Genomic DNA, 20,952 nt, shown 5'->3' with positions numbered 1-20,952 from the left:
CATCTTTTTAATAATGAAAGTATACATTGAAAGAAAAGAATTTAAAGATGCTTGGTTGCTGTGTCATTGTTATTGCTGCTGTTATTGTTTTCAATAAAAATGAAGAAGAAATAAAGAAACTAAGCTGCATGGGAGAGCATAAATCTATGTGGTCATCCTGGTGGTCATCTTAGGACAGAGGCTCATTCATCCTTTAAAACAATGTTTAATAATATTAATTTGAGGGGATAGGAAGATTACTATGTACTGATTTATTATTGCAAAACACCCCTACAGTATTTGCAATGAAATATGATGAGATTAACTGAATTATGTATATGTTGCCAAATAGACTATAACATGGCTATAAACTATAACACAGAAGATACATGTTAGAGTTTTTAATCACCATTATTAGATTTTAGAACACTGAGGTATAAGTTGAGTGTTTATAGACGTTGATTTCTTTGGGAAACTGGATATTCAGGTCACAGAAGAAAGAAAGTAAGCAAATCTTTAAGTTAATAAACTTCCAAGAATAGTCATCAAAGTCTCTACAAAGGTATGAAGATGTACTTGAGACTATTTGTGAAGAGGAAGGAATTATAAGGGGAAAACCAAACAGCCTGTGTCTGCGATGCGAGCTGTTTACTGCACCTGTAATTGATACCCCTTCCAGAATGCAGGCTATTATTGCTATGGTGATTTCTGGCAGTGCCACAGTGGCCATTTCAATTCAAAATGATTATCTGGCAAGAGAATATATTTGCAACTAATGTTTGCAAGTAGGAATGGTTCTATATTTCAGCATCCAAATTTTCATTTCCCTCCATGTTTATTGCAGGGTATTTTAGCTTTATTATTAGAATACCTTTCACGGAACTATGAAATATTTCAAAATGATCTCTGGTTATATAACATTCGCAACCACCATAACTTTACATTATCCACTGTATATTTTTAGTATGTCCAACCAATCTAATTTTTAAAAATAAAATCTATCAAGTTCAGAATCGAGTACTGCTCTTTCAAACAGACTGTATCCAGAAAACTTCCAATCAGTTAATGTATCAAGTTTCCCAATGATTCATTTGATATAAGCTTTGCTTTTCAAACATTCTTTATATGACAAAGGTATTTGATTGCAAGAATCATGACAAGATTTTGAATAAGACACAAACACACACACACACACACACACACACACACACCCATTCCTGTTGGAAAGACATGAACCAACTTAGCTCTTGGCCAGGGAATAGTAGCAAATTTGATTGACAATCCCAGCAGCAGGGACAAGAGGGCTCACTCAAAGCACAGTCAAAAATCAGCTCAGGAGGTAAAGGACAAATGAAGTAGCCTGAGAACCACAATCATCAAATGCCTATAGAAAAACAGAGGTGTTGTGCCTTTGGTATCAGGAAGCTTTGAGAGAATCTGTTCCTTGTCTTTGAAGAGGGATAGTTTCATTACGAAGAGATGGAAGAGCATGGTTGAAAAGAATCCTCAGAGGGGGAGAGAGAGAGAGAGAGAGAGGTAAAGAGAGAGAGAAGAGAGAGAGACAGAGAGAGACAGAGAGACAGAGACAGAGAGACAGAGAGAGACAGAAACAGAGAGACAGAGAGAGACAGAGAGATAGAGAGATAGAGAGACAGAGACTATAGATGATTAGGACCATAATTAATAATTTTCGACCTAAACATTTGGAGGTTTTCTTATTTGCATTTCTCTTAGCTTATTTGTATCCCCTCTTATTGGTTTTCAGCACAGCTATAAATTTCCACTTATTCGAATCACAATGAAACTAATTCTGGTGTTCTCCATTAGACCTTGAACGACTCAGAGGCAGTCAGCCAGCCACATTTTCCCCCTCCCTTGTTACTCTAGCATTTAGCACTGTGTGTGGTGTCCATGAGTGTGCACTGAATAATGCCATGAAATGTACGTAGTGAGATGATGCTGGTTTGACATCACTCCAACATACAAGGAAGCAGCTGTGTAGCAATGTTCATTACTACAAAAATGTGGTTGTTTTTGAAGTGTCCTGTGTGTCACAGGACTGGAATTTAATGAATGTCCTAGGACCTGGTACCGCATAGAACGACGTGTCTCCATACAAAGCACATGATGTACTTTGCCAGCTACCTGGTCTTCAAAATCCCTCCCTGAGTTGCTTATACAAATCCTCACGCTCATAAATCTCCATCAGCCATCACTAGTCAAATTCCGTTTGCCTGATGTTTCTCTCTAACTCCTGCAAACCTGCTTCATGTACTCTCTTCGAGACTGATGGGAAGTTAATTGCTTGCTATGTTTCATGTCCTATCATGAGTCATGCTGCCCTGTTCTCATCCTCAACCACCTGATTCTTCAACAGCCAAGTCCTAGAGCTCCAGCAGAGAGATGGAAATTGGTTACTGATTGACTTAAAATGGCAGGATTCTCTCACAGGGATGTAGGCTGAAGGAAAACAGAAGACATTAGCATAACCGTGAATTGGCCTAGACATTCTTCGCTCTTTGTTAAGTTAGGAGAATTACAGTCTGCAGAGAAGGGGACAGGCTTTTGTGACACATTATAGGGCTCAGTTTAACTTCCCCCCTTTGTCCTCCTTGTAAGCCTTTAGATGAAAGCTACAGATTGCCAACAAGTTCGACAGCGATTGTTTAATGGAAAGTTCAAATCAGAGCCCAGACCTAGATCTAACTTCCTCATGCAAACCACAGAAGCAAATGGCTTTCAGATATGTAGGTTCGAAATACTGTGAGTTTTTAGGCAGAGCCCTGGAGAATCACCAAAATGCTGACTCATAACATTTAAAAGTCGACATCACAGAATAACACTTTGCAGACACAGAGAGTTTTGTTCTCTGGCTCTTTTCCTACTAAGGTCCTTTAAATGCTTTGTAATAGAAAAAAAAATGTAGTAGAAAAAAAATTCAGTCCCCAATGCCCAAGTTCATTTTTATTTACAAGCCCATTTGTTGGGTTATAATGCAGTTGATAGAAAGGCATGTAACTAGAGAAGAAGGGGACTAATATACTTGTACCTGTGATTTTAATAGCTCATCAGCCACACAATGCGTGCTCCAAACTGTGACTGCTAATGCTTTGCAACATCCAGTAAACAAGTATATGAAACCTATGGGCCAGATTTCCCTTCTGCAAAACTCAGCCATTATTCTCAGGGAGAGAGCAAGGTTTTAGATCCCACACATATTTCAGGCACTTTAGAGCTCTGAATCAGCTTTAAAGGCAGGGCCTGGGATTATGCTCCCTTTAGTGCAGGGAGCTACACTGTACTGTTTATAGAAGTAAGACATAAAGAAGCAATGCTTCCCATGAGAAACATCAAGGACCCAAGTGCTTTACAAAGTCCAAATTTTTAACATTTTTAAATTTACTGTAACAATTTTTGCAGAACAGACTCAACTTTTTAAGGGCTAAAAAATCTTACACAAGAATGATGGCTATGTTTTCAATGCACCCACAAGAAGAAAAAGAAGGAAAAGGCTTACTCTTGTTTTTTTGTAATCTTGTGAGTGGAAAGAGCCCATTCTTTTTCAAAAAGAACTAGAACTGAAAAAAAAAAAAAAGATTGGGGACATGTCATTTGCATATGTGATGCCTTTGGGGATTTCAGGCTCCTTCCAGGCTTAGCTTCCCTCAGTGGTAAAACAGTTTTTAAGAAGATATGAGTCAAATTAGGAATGAGAGCCGCCCTCTTCTCTCTTGCAGAAGGTCATGCACACAAGGAAGAGGCACATGGAATTGTTTCAGGAACTAAATCAGAAGTTTCAAACTTTGGACAGATTTCGGGATATACCAAACACAAGCAGTATGGTGAGTATATTCTGTATCCACAGTGCCCCACGCCAAGCTGGACCACCTCCTCTCAGGCCAGCTGGGCCCCTCACCCTCCAGGATACCCATACAACAACAAAAACTAGTGCACATAGGAACATTAACAAGCCCCAAAATAAGCTTGGAAAAGGTGACCAGAGGACTTCCTAGGAATGATCGAACCTTGAAAGTGTTTCATTCTAATTTTAAATGTCCTCCCTGATAAGCTTTAAGTAGGATTAGTAATGTATCCAAAACAGGTTGGCATCATATGGTCACTGTCCCACCTACCAGTTTAAGTTCAGATAATGCAAATCTCTAGTTTGCTAAATTTCCCCACTGTTATCCTAATACCTGCCATTTTAAGGCTACCAAATATAATGCTGGTATCAATATGAAACTTAACTCAAATCCAGATGACATGATTTTTATCTCCAGAAGATGTGTTTGTTTAGTGATAAGAGTTTTGAATGTATGACAATATCAGGAACTTGGGTTCTTGGTTGTGGACCATTTCCTCTTCATTCATTCATACCACTACCATCTTAGTATAGGACTCCATGAAATTAAATCAGTGCACGGTACAGTCACAGCTCCAGAAAAGGACTCATGACAACGGGTAAGTAGACTGCGCTAGGACTCTAGGAGTTTGAACTACAAGGGAACACAGCCTCGAACTGCCTGAGCTTGAGCTGAGCAAGTCTTGCAGCTCTTTGCTGCTAAAGCTCAACTTCCTCTTCTTACGTGGAACACGGAGAGCAGCAATGGATGGTGTGTACTCGTTTCAGTCCTGGTAATATTACAAAAGCAAAGGTGAGGACCCTGAGGTAGGCTGGGTCTGCCGCTCCTCTCCAGCTCCTCAGCTCACATGTGGTAATTCTTGCCCAGGCAATGTAGCCTGGGAGTGGTTCTTTACTGGACAGTAATAGATAAATGATCAATGTATAAATGGATGTAAGTAGATGATAGATAGATAGATAGATACATATATACATACATACATACATACATGCACACATGTATACATAGATGATGGATAAACAGATGATAGATATAATAGATAGATGATAGATAGATAGATATGATATGATAGATTAGAGGATACACTGATCAATTGATAGATGATAGATAAATCCATAGATAGACTGGTGATTAAGAGACAGATAAAGATAATAGATATAGATAAAGTGATAAAGGTATATAGATAGACAAAAGATTAATATATTACTTATACCTATAATGTTTCTTATCTCCATATAAATGAGTAACATGTTGTTTGATCATCTTCTAGTGATTCCTCCATATCTATCTTATGAGTCTTAGTCCTAGCAAACTAACTGATTAATGAAATTCGTGAATGAAAATCTAAAGAATGATACATACATATATACTTATATTTTTTCCTTGATCCCTCCCAGTACTTATTCACTGCTGGACATGGTGAGCTACTGATAAATGGTAACTATGGGTTTATTCCACAGCAACAATAGCTCAGTCTATGTTTTTTCTTAATGAAGGTTTTTCAAATGGTATACACTTTAGTTCTTAATTGGAATCTAAATAGTATGTATATCAAACTAGTTTCCCCAGCAAAACAAGAAAAAAATATTTTAAAAAAATCTTTACTATGAGGCTAGACATTAAAGACCCTGATACTTCATCGTTTGTGAGCGATCCTTTCTCATCCACTCCTCCAAATATTAAATCATCAATTTTCAGCCAGCAAATGGGAATGACATTGCTGAGATTTGACCTAAAAACATTAGCTACTCATTTCGGAATGTTGAAAGCTAACATGAAAGTGAATCGAAGGAACATTGAAACCTCAATTTTGTGTGTGTGTGTGTGTGTGTGTGTGCGTGTGTGTGCGTGTGTGTGTGCACTTTTTTATTTTTAAATAGAGGTTGTATTTACAAGTATGAATGGCTTATGCAACAGCTACAGCTGAGTGACTGCTATAATATGATTGCCATTTCCCCTTGTTGTGTGGATTATAACTGGTTTGGGTATTAAATCATTAATGGCACAAATGCCTATATCTCAGCTTCCTAACAACCAAAACAGTCTACTAATTACCCCAATCTTTGCAGTACCGTACCTTTTCTAGAAGAGATTTGTAAATATTTATCATTCGGGAGCTTGCTAGTGGAGAAGATGCAGTCATTATTGCTGTCTGACTATTGTCCTAGACATCTGAGAATAGAAAAAAGCATCCCATTATCCAGCCCTGATTAATAACAAACATGTGAATGATGAGTTCATTATCCTTAATTCAGTCACATCATTTGTAGGGATACATTGCTAATGAAAAATTGCATAATTGGGAAGGGACAGACATTTTCTTAGGAAATCTGCTGGTTTGATTGTTTATTTTGAGGGAGGGCTGCTACTCTACACCACCTGCCCAACACTGCTAATGATGCTCATTATGCAGAACAATACAATCGTCGGACTCAAAAAGAGACTGAACTATCACCTAGTCTATTCACTTAATTCTAGGCAGGAAGATAATATACAACATCCAACAAAGCAATGGATGCCTTTTAGACGATTCTCTAGAAATGAAATCCTTGATCCTGAGTGGTTTCACACTTTCCTCCAAACAGCTTCCAGGAATTCTGGTTGGGAGAATAAAGGAAACAAAGAGAGGATGATGATGATGAGGGAACAAAATATGAGAGAGATAGATAGATAGATAGGTAGGTAGAGAGAGAAAGAGAGAAAGAAAGACTGATTTAATCCTCCTGGACCTATAGGCCATTCCTGGCTACATCAGCTATTATCAAGCAGCCTGCTACCCTTCAGATGGTTTTGAATTTTCATATTCACATATTCATTCATATAGCTACCACTGAAAAAGTGTCCTGACATTAACATGTTCACAAGATCCATGTATATTGGATTACATTGGCTCTGTAATTACTAGGCCTTTTAACACATACACTACCATTTAATTGTCTCCTCCTCCTGTACTTGAACTCAGAAGGCAACAACAACAGCAAAAACTCAGGAACTTATACAAGTCACATCATTTTATATCATTTTATTCAGGCCTCCATTGAAGTCTTTCCCATCCTCTGTAGCCATCCCTGCAGAACTCATTGATCCCTTTCAGCTGTTCTACAGTTCACATTCACTTGAACCAGGGAGTATATGAGGTTCTTTCTCTTATGAGAGTCTGTACACTATCCTCATACTAAACTCAACCCACAGGAAGATGAGCATTTTGTAGGCATTGACCCTGTCCACTGGCCACTAGCTCCTTGCTTGCTTGTAGCAAGTTTGTTTCCCTTACAACTCTTCCACAAGGAAGGTTAGGTAACTTCCGGTCAAAGGGACTATCATATATTTGTGAGTGGAGATGAAGACAGGGTTAAGCTAGGAATGCCTTAGGATAATAACAGAAATGATTAAGGAAAACAATTTAAAATTTAATGCTGAGCTTCACAGATATTCAATTGATCTTATGCTGAAAAATAACATTATCCAGTTAGTGTCTAGATATGGTGCCAATGCATAAACTTGGAGATTTTAGTTTATGTGTTTGATCATTAACATACTTTTCTAAAGGGGAAAGGGATCCCACCTGTTCCAAAGATAACAGCAAATGAACTAGCATTTTGAAAACCAGCAATCCTTTCAGAGTTGGACTAAGTAGATTTTCTGTCATGTTAAAGAGTCTCCAAAAATTCTTTTAAGCACTCTTGTCTAAAGTATCTAGGTTAACTCTGGACTTGCTGCAGCTTGGTCCATAGCAGTGAACCTTTCCATGATGGTTGACAGTTCAGATGATCCACAGACACTCTAGATGCTCAAATGTTTCCTTCTACTTACAAAATAAATTCCAAACTGAGGGGTTTGGCAGTCCAAGACCCTCATACTATGGCTTCTGTTCATCATCTGCCTGGTTTTGTTTCTGCTCTTTCTTTTTCACACCAACTAGAATGAATGAATGTTGCTGTTGTTGGATATTTATATCCTGGTATGGGTGTATAGCCACCTACCTTCAACCACACATTCGTAGCCAACCCTACCTATTCATGGAATCCTGAATGCCACTTTTCTAAGAAAAGACTATGTGCTTCTCACAAACAGAAGCCATCCCCATACTTTTGTTTGATCTAAGTTTGATATTACTTTTTTCTGAAATAGACAAGGAGGATGGGGAAAAACAAGAAGACTATAGAAAGAGCAATTACGATCAACATACATTACTCACTTAATAGAACCATGCCTTCCTACAATTAATATATTTAATATATGTAAACTCATATAACATGGCTTCATTTGATTATACATACTTTCCATAATAAATATGCTTACAAAATAATAAACATGTATTCAATTCCTCATTGACACTGAAAAACTCTTTTCAAGTACAAAAGAAAGCATTAATTGACATGTGACATCAACTTCTTTGTTACAGAAAGCAAAGCTTATCTCTGTCATGCAAGTATTCAAATTGGGGATTTATCTAGAGCAAATACATTGCTCAAGGTCACATTCACATTGCATGAAGGAACTGGTATGTGGACCTGTGTGTATCAGACTTTCAATCTTAGGTTCCCTAGTGGAACATTCTGTTTTTCCAGATAGAATTTATAATCTCCTCCCCTGAACTTAATGTAATAGCCAGTGAAATTAAGGTGGTAAAGAGTATCCACTGAGGGAAAGCAGGGCAAGAAGAAAGGAGGACTGAGGCAGGAATGTTTCAGCATATAAAGTTAGGTAAATCCCCTTCACCTGTTCTAAAAGTTTACTCTTCATTGAATTCTATCATTAGCTACTTTGATTTCTTCATAATAAGACTAATTCCTAAAAAACATCTAATGTACTCAGGATTTTAGGGTTTATTTTGAAGATATAAGTATTTCTGTAGACCATCTCTTTTGTATTATGACTTGAGATGAGCTTTGAAGTACTGAGTGAAATCAATATAAAAACCATGTAATGATTTTGTGTTCCACTTAGACATTGGTTATATGAATTGAAGACCAGTTTTGGAGAGAAGGATGAGGCATTTATGACAGCTAGGTTATTTTTCTTAATTAAAGTCTCCTTTAAACAAAGAGTAAGAACAAATTTGCAAGCAATCTTATCAATCTTGGAGAGTGAATTCTAGGTCTAATCGAAATTTAAAAGAGCTAGAAAAAGAAACTAGTACCATGGAAAATATTTCCTTGAAGCTGTGTTCAACTGTTTCTTGTGAATAATGATAAATTTTCATGAGGTTCTATATCAAATTAAAACATGGACTAGTGAAAAAGTGACAACCTTCACTTGACATTTCCTCTTGCGACAATAAATAAATTCAGCTTTAATCAATACTCTACTTGATTTGGCCTCCGTCAGACTAACCACTGGATGTTTCAGTGCTCACATTTCACTGTCTGCATAAAGGGTTTTCAGTCAGATTTCCATTTTGTTCTCTGCTGATATGGCACTCAAATATGCCCACTTACAGAGTTCTTTGTAAATGACATTGATTTTAAATCAATCAAATTCACTAGTAAGTCATAGCACTCTACCAGATGAAAGCACTGCTGTGGGAGTTGGTTGTACACTTACTTGGCAGCTTGTATAAACACACGAGTCAATGATCCTCTAGAGCTCACCGGATGTCAGCTCACTAGGTGAAGTCAGCTGTGGTGTCAGACATCACTAGGTGAACCCAGAATCTTAAATGATGGGAGGCATGCACACTAATGCTTACAAGGAACAGTGGATATACACATGTCAAAAATGTCCCCCTGTATTGCTGGACACATTTTCCATACAAATGTGATCTATAAAGAGGAAGGATGATGGATCTGCCATCCAATGTCATGGAAAGTAAGCAACCAAAAATAAAAAAGGAAGGAAATGTAACAACATATGAATACTAAAATATGCTAATTTGTTGAGGGGAAAATAATTTGTTTTTTTTTCCATAAAATGCTACTAGATTGAGTGACTACCTAGCATTAAATAGCATGTCCTAAGAATGACTTTCAGATTTGTTTACTTCATTAACATTTCTGCCATAATCTTTAAATTTTCCACATTTAATCTTATCAGCGATTTAATTCTCCATCTTTGTTGGAACAAATAGCCAAAATGGCATTTGACTATATTGTCTGCTTTCACCTCCACGATACTGTTCACACCTTTCAATTCCTGCTAACTTAGAGAATGTATACTTTACTTTGTCCCTTGAAAGAAAAGTTAAATTGAAACGTTGCAACTACCTTTAATTTTAAATCATCTCTGATTCCTATAAACTGCATACTCCCTCCCTGGGGATACTAGGAAGTAATAATACTAATCATAAGAAAGAAACAATTCTGTTTTTCTCCTCAACAGGAAAACCCAGCGCCAAACAAGAGTCCATGGGACACTTTCAAAACCCCCAGTGAATACCAACATTATACCACAATCAATGTCTTAGACACAGAGGCGAAGGATACCCTGGAGCTGAGACCCGCGGAGTGGGAGAAGTGTCTGAATTTGCCTCTGGATGTTCAAGAGGGTGACTTTCAAACAGAAGTGTAGCGCAATCAAAGAGAACTTAGGTAGAGACACAGTTGAATACACTGACACTGAGACTTGGGAAGCCTGACATTTCCACCTGGACAGTGTGACTTTCCTCTGTCGGCCCCTTCCTGGGCCAACATCAGTGTTTTCTTATGGTAATTTCTCACTGGTCAGGCTAGTGGAGAGACGGCCAAGTGTACAGTTCTCACCACCCCGTGTTGTAAGTACCCGTGGAATGGATTTGTAAGGTAATCTTTATAGATAAACCTCAAGCAACGATTCATGTTGTAACAGCTTCATGTGGTTTAGTTTTCAGAAAACTTTACCATGAAGCACAATGTATATATTTATGCAGTTTTTAAAGTTTATAACAGTCTGTTTGGCCATTACTACACTTTTTACTTTATAATATAAAAGCAAAGTTTTTGTCATTAAATGAATGTTTGTTGAGCTACATTCTTCATTGCTTTAAATGCAATAAAGTAATAATCTCACTTTTATATGAATAATATATTTCACATCTTTATTATTGCAGTTTTCTCTAGAAGGCTCTGAGTAGCTTTCTCTGCTGCAGCTGTGTATAAAATATTTAAAATGTTGTATGGTGTAAATAAACTTTTGTCTACATATCAGTTTTTTAGTGCATTTTATTTTGGATTTGTTGAACAGAAATTTACATATTTATAAAGTTTTCTTTTTCAATACCGACACTGAAAATGTATTCAGGGTTTTAACAGCATACCATTATTACTCCTTTGAGCCTAATGATTTCTCAGTGTAATAATAGGTTTGTATAGTGCTTCTCTGTTTCCTACTTAAATGCCCTTCAGAACAATGTACCGTGTAAATGGGGCTTGTCAGAAGTCTTTGTCTATCATCTTCATCATACCATCATCTCCCCTTCTGTCTTGAGTCAAAATGACAAGTGGCAGGAGACACTAGGCCACTCAACAGAGGATGATGCAGGGGGATGGTTTAGGAGATTCAGTTTGCTGCATGTCTCCCAGGAAATGAGTTCTACTGGAGTGCTTCATAACATAAGCATCGCGAACTTCTCTGGGACCTTAACTATCTGCTCTGCATACTTCTCAGCAGAAGGAAAAGGATGATCGACATGGTTGTCTCTGGTTTGAAAGTAAAGAGCCTGAGATGAGCCAACTGCACCAGCAGTTCCCAGTGCCCTCTCTCATAGCGATGTCTCTCGCTTGCTCAGATACATGCTGAATGAAGGCCAAGGAGGAATTCAGCGGTCTCTGAGGTGTCTGGAGAGTGTATCTTGCAGATTGAAGGTAATGGAAAGAAGATTGGAGGTGTGTCCTCATATGTGCCAGAATGCTTAATTGGAATAGCTTTCAGCTGAGCCTGAGCTGTGTGGTCTGTGTTTGGAACTCATGTAGATGAGTTTCTTCTCCTGGTGACCTTCAGGAGGAAAGGAAGAGACCACACATGGTGCTTCAATCTTCAAGTGCACCGCTGAGCTGGAGCCTTAACCACACAGCTCAGGCAGAACCCCTGTCCCATGCCAAAAATGTTCTCAGTGTCAAGGTGTTTAAAGTATCTTTTTCATCAGATTTTAAAGATAAAACTGGTGTCATTATGCAGAAAAAGGAGAATAACATGAAGGTTTTTCAATAAATGAAATGCTAATTATGATATAATTATATAGTCTACTGAATTTATGAGACAATATATTTGGTGAGAAGGAATATTTGATAAGTTGACTCCCTTCTCTGACTCTCTCTTCTTCTTTTTACACACCCCTATCCCTGTCTTACATATGTATGCACACGTGTACACACGTTTCTTGGTGTGTGTCCATAGTTCATGGCTCCATCTCAGAAACCTATAGCTATGAATGAAGACTGTAGAAAGCCACTCCCCAATTTGTAAAACCTTGATGTTTTTGAAAAAATTTCACTAGTCAGAGTTTTCAAAATATAAATTCAGCAAGTTTAAAAATATATAAATTCAATACATTAGATTAATATTTCTTCTAAAAAGGTGCTGCCCTAAAATAAACTCTTACATATTCTTAGTCTGAAATTCTTTAGTTCTACAAGGTCAACATTACATGGCAGTTCAGCAGAAATTGCTTACCAAAATATTTGGGACTAGAAGTTTGGGTTTGCGGGGATGTCCCAAAACATCAGTATGGTTCATTTTTCTTTTGTTTTTTAAAACTCGGTTTATTAAAATGCAGGTTGAAAGTAGTTCGGAATCCTAAGTTCAGGAAAACCTTTCTAAACCCTTCCTTTTCAAGTTTTGTCCCACTCTTTCACAAGCCTGTGTGTGTGCACACAACCACATCTTCAAGGCTGATTGTGACTGTCTCCTTAGATGGTGATGCTTACCCAGTCTTGGACAGTTCCTTCCCAGCCTACTATTCTTGTAACCTTCTAGGGCCTTTGTACCCTTACACTAGAATTTTTCACCCTGTCCACATGTCTACATTTTACTTATGTTCAAGTAAAACATGAATTTCATTTTCATCATTTTCCATGATTTTCTGAGCTAAAATTCATTTCTCGAACTCTTTGGACACTGTTTCTTTAGTTCTCTTAGGACCTCTCTAACCTTCTCTCTTGTTACTTATTTCTGACATCCCTGGAAGACTCTGTCAGTGCCTAGAAGGCAGAATTCATGTCACATTCATTTTCTACTTTTTAAGGGACATAGCATAATGATGTTTATACAATAAGTGTTTATAAAAATATCTATGGCATCTATTTTAGTATTTCTTACAGCCGTGCACAGCAAAGCACACCCTAGTTAAGTATTGAGAAGTGATGGTGGATTTGCTATTATCCACAGTTAGCATTCCATAGGCTCTATGTTTTAGGCAGCTGAGAAGTGATGAGAAATATCAGACACTCATGCAAACTAAGCAATCTTATTTAAGCACTAATAATGTCTTATTACCATGCATCATCTTTTTGTTCTTAGTGATAACATGTGAATTGACAAATAATTATCCTATAGGACTAGAGACATGGCTCAGCAATTAGAGGTACCTTACTGCTCTTTCAGAGGACCCAAGTTCATTTCTCAGCACCCATATTAGGTGGCTCACAACTACCTATAACTCTCTCAGGAGACCTGATACCTTTGCCCTCCTTGGGTTCTGTACACACCTACCCACATCTTTATATGCATTGATTATCATAAAGAGATGGAGAGGATCAGAGCCTTCCTCACTGAAGCTCATCATAAATAAATGATATCCCAGTAGGAGAGCTAAGGTCTCCTGGATCCTAGGCTATAGACATCGCCCTGATACTGTAGGATTTTCCACATGGCCCCTTCAGATTATGAATTTCTCAAGCATAACTGTAGATGTTCTGTTGGGGTATTTTCAGAGGAAAAGCAGAGGTTTTAAAATCGAACCCTGCCAACTGTTGTGGGGTAATAGGGCAGGAGCTTCTACATCACAAATGTGTAGCCTATCCAGAGTGGTAGCCAATCCTAAGTAGATCAGTCTTGTCATCATGGGGGTGGTTTTGCTCCTACTTGACCTAGGTACAGATAATACTACACTGGTTGTGTTTTCACCAATTCACATGCAATTGGAGGCTGATGAGATATGAACCAACAGCATTTGGATTATCTTCAGCCTATCTGTAAAATCAAGCAGTCAAGATTAAAGAGTCAGTTATTAAACCCATGCTTCAAAAAGTTTAATTGCAGATTTTAAATCTACTGTTTCTCAAAAAAAAAAAATGTGTTGTCAGTTTCTAGTTCTCTGTAATTTCTGTCAGCATCGACTAATGAAGTCCTACAAATTCCTCGTAGTCCACGAAAGTTACGAAACCAACGTATCTCTGGTGTTTCAGTCTCCACAAAGGTTTCCATGGTGACAAAACCTTCTTGTCCCTGAGATCCTTCTAGAGTTAGATTTATAGCTATGATAAGTGCATCAGTAAATAGATTTCAGGACCAAGAAAATTAGAATATAGGGGTGGGCAAAAAAGTGGAGGTCTGGAAATCGATGAGTGTGACAATCATTTTCACGTGTTAAGCACAGAGTTAGAGAAAGATTCATTTGAAAAGCTCACAATGGGAGCAAGAGTATTATTGGAAGGTGAACAGGACAAGCATCTCCGAGGTCAGGCAAAAAGCACTATTCTTTGTGATTGTCATGAAAAGGAGAATAAAAAGCCAGGTGTGGGAGTGAGGTTAAAAAAAAGTCAGGAATTCTCTCTCTGTCTGTCTGTCTCTCTCTCTTTGTCTCTCTTTGTCTCTCTTTCTCTCTCTCTCTGTCTCTCTCTGCCTCTCTCTCTTTTTCTCTCTCTCTTTCTCTCTCTCTGTCTCTCTCTGTCTCTCTTTCTCTCTTTTATGAGCAGTCACCTCTGAGAAGGGGACTTTTCTACCTCCTAGGACTTGATTAAACTTTTCAAAATTTGTTTAAACTCAAGGATAACTCAAGACCTGAAGAAAGCAGGCCATCTCACTACAGTTTGATTAAATTTGTCACATATTTTGTAGTAGAGACCAACCGTTCAATTTCTGAGTGTAAGGAACTGGGAAGGTCTGTGTCTGACCTCATCATGGAGCCTGTAAACAAGGAGTTCATTCACAGGATCATCTAAGAAATGTGGGCAGGGGTAGATCTTTGTAGTAAGTAGTTTCTAGAATACAAATGGTTTGGCAATTTCCTGACACGGTGCCATTTTCCAAATGCATAGAATTCTAGAACAATCTGGCCCCAATATATTAAATCTTGGATGTTCTGAGACCGAAGAGAGGCAGCTGGATCCATGATGACAAGGAGTACAAATTTGGGAGGGACTTCCAGAAGCCTGATCCTGAGTGTCAACAAGTCCAAGAGGATTTGAGTCAAAAGAAGAGAGAGGGAGACGGGTCAGGACAAAAGTGATTTCTTCCCAGCCAAAATGCATCTGCTTTCTCTTACACTAATGCCAGAGTCACCCGGGGCACTTTTGTACAGATGTCAAACCCTTACCTTTCTAAATATTTTTTGTATTTGTAATTTTCTAATAGGAAAAGACCAACTCAGGATACCTGCAGACGACCAGTGCAGTGCCTTACAATGGATGGCATAATGCCAAGGTGAATCCATGTACATAGGCTCTTATAAAGTTGAAATTATTATAGGCATAGAAATTAAGCCCGGTGAAATTAGAGGAATATTTTCAAAATCACCTGTGTTTGTCCAACAGTGATTAAGAGAAAGCATTGTAGCCGGGCGGTGGTGGCGCACGCCTTTAATCCCAGCACTTGGGAGGCAGAGGCAGGTGGATTTCTGAGTTCGAGGCCAGCCTGGTCTACAGAGTGAGTTCCAGGACAGCCAGGGCTATTCAGAGAAACCCTGTCTCAAAAAACCAAGAAAAAAAAAAAAAAAGAGAGAAAGCATTGTCTTAGGTTAGAAAAAATAGGCATGGCCCTTTAGCAGAACTAGTTCCAAAACGATGGTGGTAAATACTCTAAGCAAAAAGTAAGCACCTGCTTTTGTTTTTAAAGATGTGTTGACTTTTATTTTATGTGTATGGGTATTTAACCTCCATTTATGTTTCTGCATTATGGGTATTCGGGGTTCTTGAAGGCAAGAAGAGGGCACAGATTCCTTGGAACCAAAGTAACAGACATTTGTGAGACACCATGGAAATTCAAGCCTGGTCCTCTTGAAGATCAGCCAATACTTTTAACCACTGAGCCATCTCATCAGCACCAATGCATGCTGCTAATCTGAGCCCATCACTCACCCCTTTACCTAGAGTCCTGATTGTTTCCATGTACTGGGATGCTGTTGCAGACATATTGAAAAGGTACAACTCTGGTTTGTAAGTCAGTCTTTAAAATGTCAATGAGAATTTAAGTCCATGGCAAAGCCAAAAGTCCCACTGGGAGCAATACTGCAATAAGACAATAGGTTACAAATCCATCTGAGCTGATACAAAGGACTGGGACGTTTTTAAGAACAAGAAGGTAGCTATGAATTTGTCCGTTAATCTCTCAAACCACAAAAAAGTCCCTTCTATTTTTATGCCTGGACATCCGAAGCTTAAAGTTGCAGCAATACTTCTACAGAATGAGGCTGCTGCCTGCACAGAATTACAAGGTAGGCACACACATTCTTCCTTGAATATTACATTTCAAAGGGATGGCTCCAACATCCCTGAGAAAAGGCCTCTGGCAGGTAAAACTGGCATGAATCTGTTTTAAAATTTTCATATCCCAGAGAGGCAGATAAAGAATTTACAAGTTTTCCAAAGTAAAGACTAGGAGAATAGTGAGATCAGAGCAGTAATAGAGAAAACGCTTGTCTAAAGTTTAGTCAAGTTGGGGAGAACATTAAGACACTCTTGGTACAAGTCGAGTAGCAGAATACCACCAGAAAAGAAGCCTGTCAGAAACTGAGTGGTACGAAGCAGTCACCTTAATGCATCTAGACATCTGCACATTTTCTCCTTCCATAGAGAACAGAAGTTCTCCTGATAGACACCACCCACCACCAGCCATCGTTGAGTCAATCTGCCTCCGAACTGCCCATCCCCAGTAGAAACACAGACCTCCATTCTAGAATGACTTTCCACAAAAGGAAAGGTGCACAGTTGATAATCAAGGTTCACCACAACTTGGATTTCTGCCGATTTTAGAAACAAACAAACAAAAAACCAAACAAAAACAAACCCAAAGTGTCTGAACTGGTATCTGTCTCCCACTGCTTGGATATCTAGACTTTGGCTTTGAAGGTTGTGAGATACTTTAAATATGTACTAGAATAAAATGTTATGACAAATAATAATAATAAGCTTCTACTCTGTTCTGAACTGGAGAGGTGACTTATAAAGATATATCCACTAATTTATTCAGCACATTTACTTCAAACCTGTGACAGGCAGTCCACATCCTTAAGAACCAATGATTCAACCATGAACAAGAAACAGCCCCTATTTCTAAGGGACTTAGCACCACTGAGAGCACACAGACTAACAGAATTGTAATATCATAATATTGCAGCATAGGAAGGAGGACAAGAAGCCAAGAGAACATTGGAAAATGTCCAGGTACATATAAATAAAAATTAGCAAGAAGGAGAATCAAGGTGACAGAGCTATGCCAGCCCTAAAATGTCTGCCTTGAGGTCCTAGACTCTGTCTTGGGGCTGTGCCATGTGATGCCTCTGAGCTCCAAGCAACCAGTGCAAATATAGAAACTGCAATTAGCTGTGCAGTTCACAGTGTCTCCAAGATCGACGCCAGCATCTCCTCTGTGAGACAACCAGGAAGAGCTTCCTAAGAACTGTTATGTTCATTCCACAGCACCAGCAGCGTTACATCGTTCCAGAGTTTTACAGAGGTACTGTTATGCCATTTCTTATAGGGTAAGGTGGTCTATAATTCATACACCAACACGAATACATCACAAACTCGGTGTTCACTTAATCAGCCTAGACATCCCCTTCATGATATTTTAGAAGGTGAGATTGACATTTAAATTGCTGGACTTTGAGTACAATAGGTAATTCTCCAACGTGTGGGTGGCCCTCATCAAATCAATTAAAGACCCTAAGAAGGAAAAGACTCATTTCCCCTTAGTAACAGGAGCTGCTTCATCCTAACTGTCTCCAGGCTAGAGCTGTGCCACTAGATCTTTCTTGAGTTTCCTGCTGCTAGATTGCTCTGCAGATACTGGCTTTCCTACCTCCTATATTCACTTGGCTGAGTTCTTAAAAGTAAATCGCTCCCTTTCCATATATACAGATTTTCTTCTTCCTCTGGAGAAGCTTCATTTGAACAACTATATGCAATTGGAAACATTTTCAGTCAAATCAAACATGCATTAAGAATGGTCTTCAATAGTCTGGATAGAAAACCAAACAAAAAAGGAAGGGTATCTCTATTTATTCCATACTGGGAATCCATGCATGCTCATGGATGCTCAGATCCAATCTGCCAGCAGTAATTAAGCTCCTTCTAAGCAATCATGATTTGTGCACAAATGTTCACTTAATAATAAAAATTAACCTAATAACACATCTCGCTATTTTGATTTTGCAAAGATAGAACTGAGAAGAACCTTTCCAATATTGAACAGGTGATGGGAAGCACAGCAAAGTCTCCTCATTAACTGAGACAAATCACCAATGGCTAGCCTGTGTAAAAAACTGTACTTTTCAGTCAACTAAATATTGAAAGTTGATCTGACTGGCAAATGTTTAGGAAGAATGAAAGGTTGGCTCTGCTCCCTTGAGCTCTAAATAAATGAAGAGTAGACTGAAGAATCCTAAAGAAGATGGTGAACGAACAATCAAGAAGGTCTCCAAGACACAAGTTTGAGTTTGATTCATAGTGAGAATACAAATGACAGAGATCCCAAAGTCCTGTATAGAATATGAAAAGGCTAATGTTTATTTATAGTATTATCATGTATTCAAAAGCATTTTTTCAGGGTCAGTTTTCAAGATGCATTTAATATTTTATGTGGGCAGGCATCGCTAGGGGATGGAATCTGTAGCCTTGGGCATGCTAGCCAAGCATTCTACAGTGGAGCCACATTCCCAGTACAGCATATGACTTCTAACTGACACAATTTTGTACTGATGTGTTCAGGATAAACTACTTTCAAAATACAATCCAGGGTAATTAGCATTAATCACTCAATTAGACAGGAAGGGCATGAAAATCATGAATTTAATGTTATGTTTCTGATGGTGATTCTGTCCGTGGATGAGAGATCCATCGTACACTTTTGAATTCATAGCTATAAAATCATGTCATAAAGAGAGAAGAATGCTACAGGAAGTGACTCGCACCTCTCTGCTCTGTAAACTGGGGAGGGATATGACACAGCCCCTCCATTAAGAAATCGTGGTAATTCATTACTGTGGAGAGATGCTATGAGAGTTTGCTTTTGTCCCACAGTGAATCATCTGGTATTTCCTTGGAAAATTATCAAAAACTTGAATTCTTGTGGTTTAATTAAGAGAACTTACATGTAAGTCAAATAATCATAAATGAAAGGTACCTATTGTCCTGAGGGATCTTTTTATTTATTTCGGGGTTTGTTTTTCCTTGAAGAATTGCTTTTAATGTGTGTTGGGTGGGGGGCAGAGAGAATGTAAAAGCAATCAAAGATAGATGAGCTGTGTGCCCACAGCTCACCAGCATTCCTATCAAATTATGCTCCAAGCCCAGTTGTGGCTCTTTTGTTGTTGTTGTTGTTGTTGTTGTTGATGATGATGATGATGTGATGATGGTGATGGTGATGATGATGATGATGATGATGATGATGATGATGATGATGATGATGATGATGATGATGATGATATTCCAGGGATTGAAACAGGACCTTGGTCAAGTGTTCCACCACTGAACTGCATCTACAACCACTGTCACACCTTTTTAATGCAATCCCTAGCAACTACTAATTCTAATTCTTTAGAGATTCCCCAAAAGAAAATCTGCATCAATAACTTTCTTCAGCATTAGCTCAGGGAGGTAATTCTGGAGATACAAATATCAAATTGCTAGGTATATTGGCAGATAAAGTTTTGTATCTTCTACAAAATCATAATCCACAGTTGCCATTTGAGCTTTATAAACAGGGAAAGTGAGTTTAGATCTATTTCTATGCAAACCCTGACTGCCACTGTCTTTAATTATAACAGCTAAGACTTTTGCCCAGTGAGTTCTGTGCTAGAGTCTGACTAGGATTTTCCAAGGCTACGCTAGCTCATGTCTCCTTCATTGGATCACAGGGAAACTGAGCACCAAGCGAGGGAGCTGACAGAACCTTTCCAAGCAATTCCATCCTCTCAGTGCCTCACATGTCTGAATAATAGAAAAAGAAACACAAAGCCACATCTGCCATTAGCATCGAGTCATCTCATTACTCGCAGAGAGATCTTGCTCCCATACTTTCCGGAAAAAGGGAATATTCTCAGGGATCCTCATCAACTTCAACTATGAGGCCATCATGCCCAGAAATATACTTTCGTTTTAGGATCTTGGAGCGTGGTGAGCATTTAGGCAACTGTTCATTTTCCTGTTTTCAAAGTTCTGAAGATCCAGTCTCCAGACAGGTCACATCAGATGCCCCATCTGATGAGAGGTGTTGAATAGTGCATCTCTTAATGTAATCTCATCTTTGGACTGCCATCAAATAGCTGAAATCTAGTCCCACTTTTCTTCATGGAGTGGCGCAAGTATTAAGCCAGCCATTGGTCATGCTTTGGCTTGAGATGCTCAAACACTGTGGCGGGCTCTCGGCTTTACTAACCTGTACACTCAATGGCCAGGAAGTTCATTTAGTCAGCCTCCTTAAAGAGGAAGAGCAGGAGGTGCATATGAAACTGCTCTGGACACTCACACGAAAGGTGCTTGTGATGGAGCACCAGTCTCAGGACGGGACAAGTGCTTCCCTCGTACTGCAGAGAAGCATGGAGCGGAAGAAAGCTAAAGCAAACCTCTTCCTCTGCCAAGTTTGGCAGAGAACCAAAGAGCACTTCACAAAAACCCATTCCGGCTCTCTTTAAGGGGGACCAGGCAGTGGTTATTAGCATGGTTTGTCTTCATAGAGTTGCAGAATATTCATCGAATGAAAAAATATAGACTCTCCAAACATATGAATATTAGATAGTGAGTGGTCTTTCTTAATG

At 38.7% G+C, this 20,952-nt stretch overlaps 1 protein-coding gene across 3 annotated transcripts in view; it reads left to right on the top strand.

The window, feature by feature from the left end:
* Window positions 1-10,966, top strand: part of Adgrb3 (adhesion G protein-coupled receptor B3) — a 729,205-nt gene extending 718,239 nt beyond the window's left edge. The window contains exons 30-31 of one of the 3 annotated variants that reach the window (XM_031367067.1): window positions 3,717-3,821; window positions 10,164-10,966. In XM_031367067.1, the coding sequence (XP_031222927.1) occupies window positions 3,717-3,821; window positions 10,164-10,352 (294 nt within the window). In that variant the 3' untranslated portion in view covers window positions 10,353-10,966. The remainder of the gene's footprint in view (window positions 1-3,716; window positions 3,822-10,163) is intronic. The other 2 variants (XM_031367068.1, XM_031367069.1) reach the window with 2 other exon arrangements.
* Window positions 10,967-20,952: the final 9,986 nt, after the last annotated feature.

Source organism: Mastomys coucha, unplaced genomic scaffold (assembly GCF_008632895.1).
Source record: "Mastomys coucha isolate ucsf_1 unplaced genomic scaffold, UCSF_Mcou_1 pScaffold14, whole genome shotgun sequence".
NCBI classification, from domain to species: Eukaryota; Metazoa; Chordata; class Mammalia; order Rodentia; family Muridae; genus Mastomys; species Mastomys coucha.
This window is presented reverse-complemented; position numbering and strand designations above follow the sequence as displayed.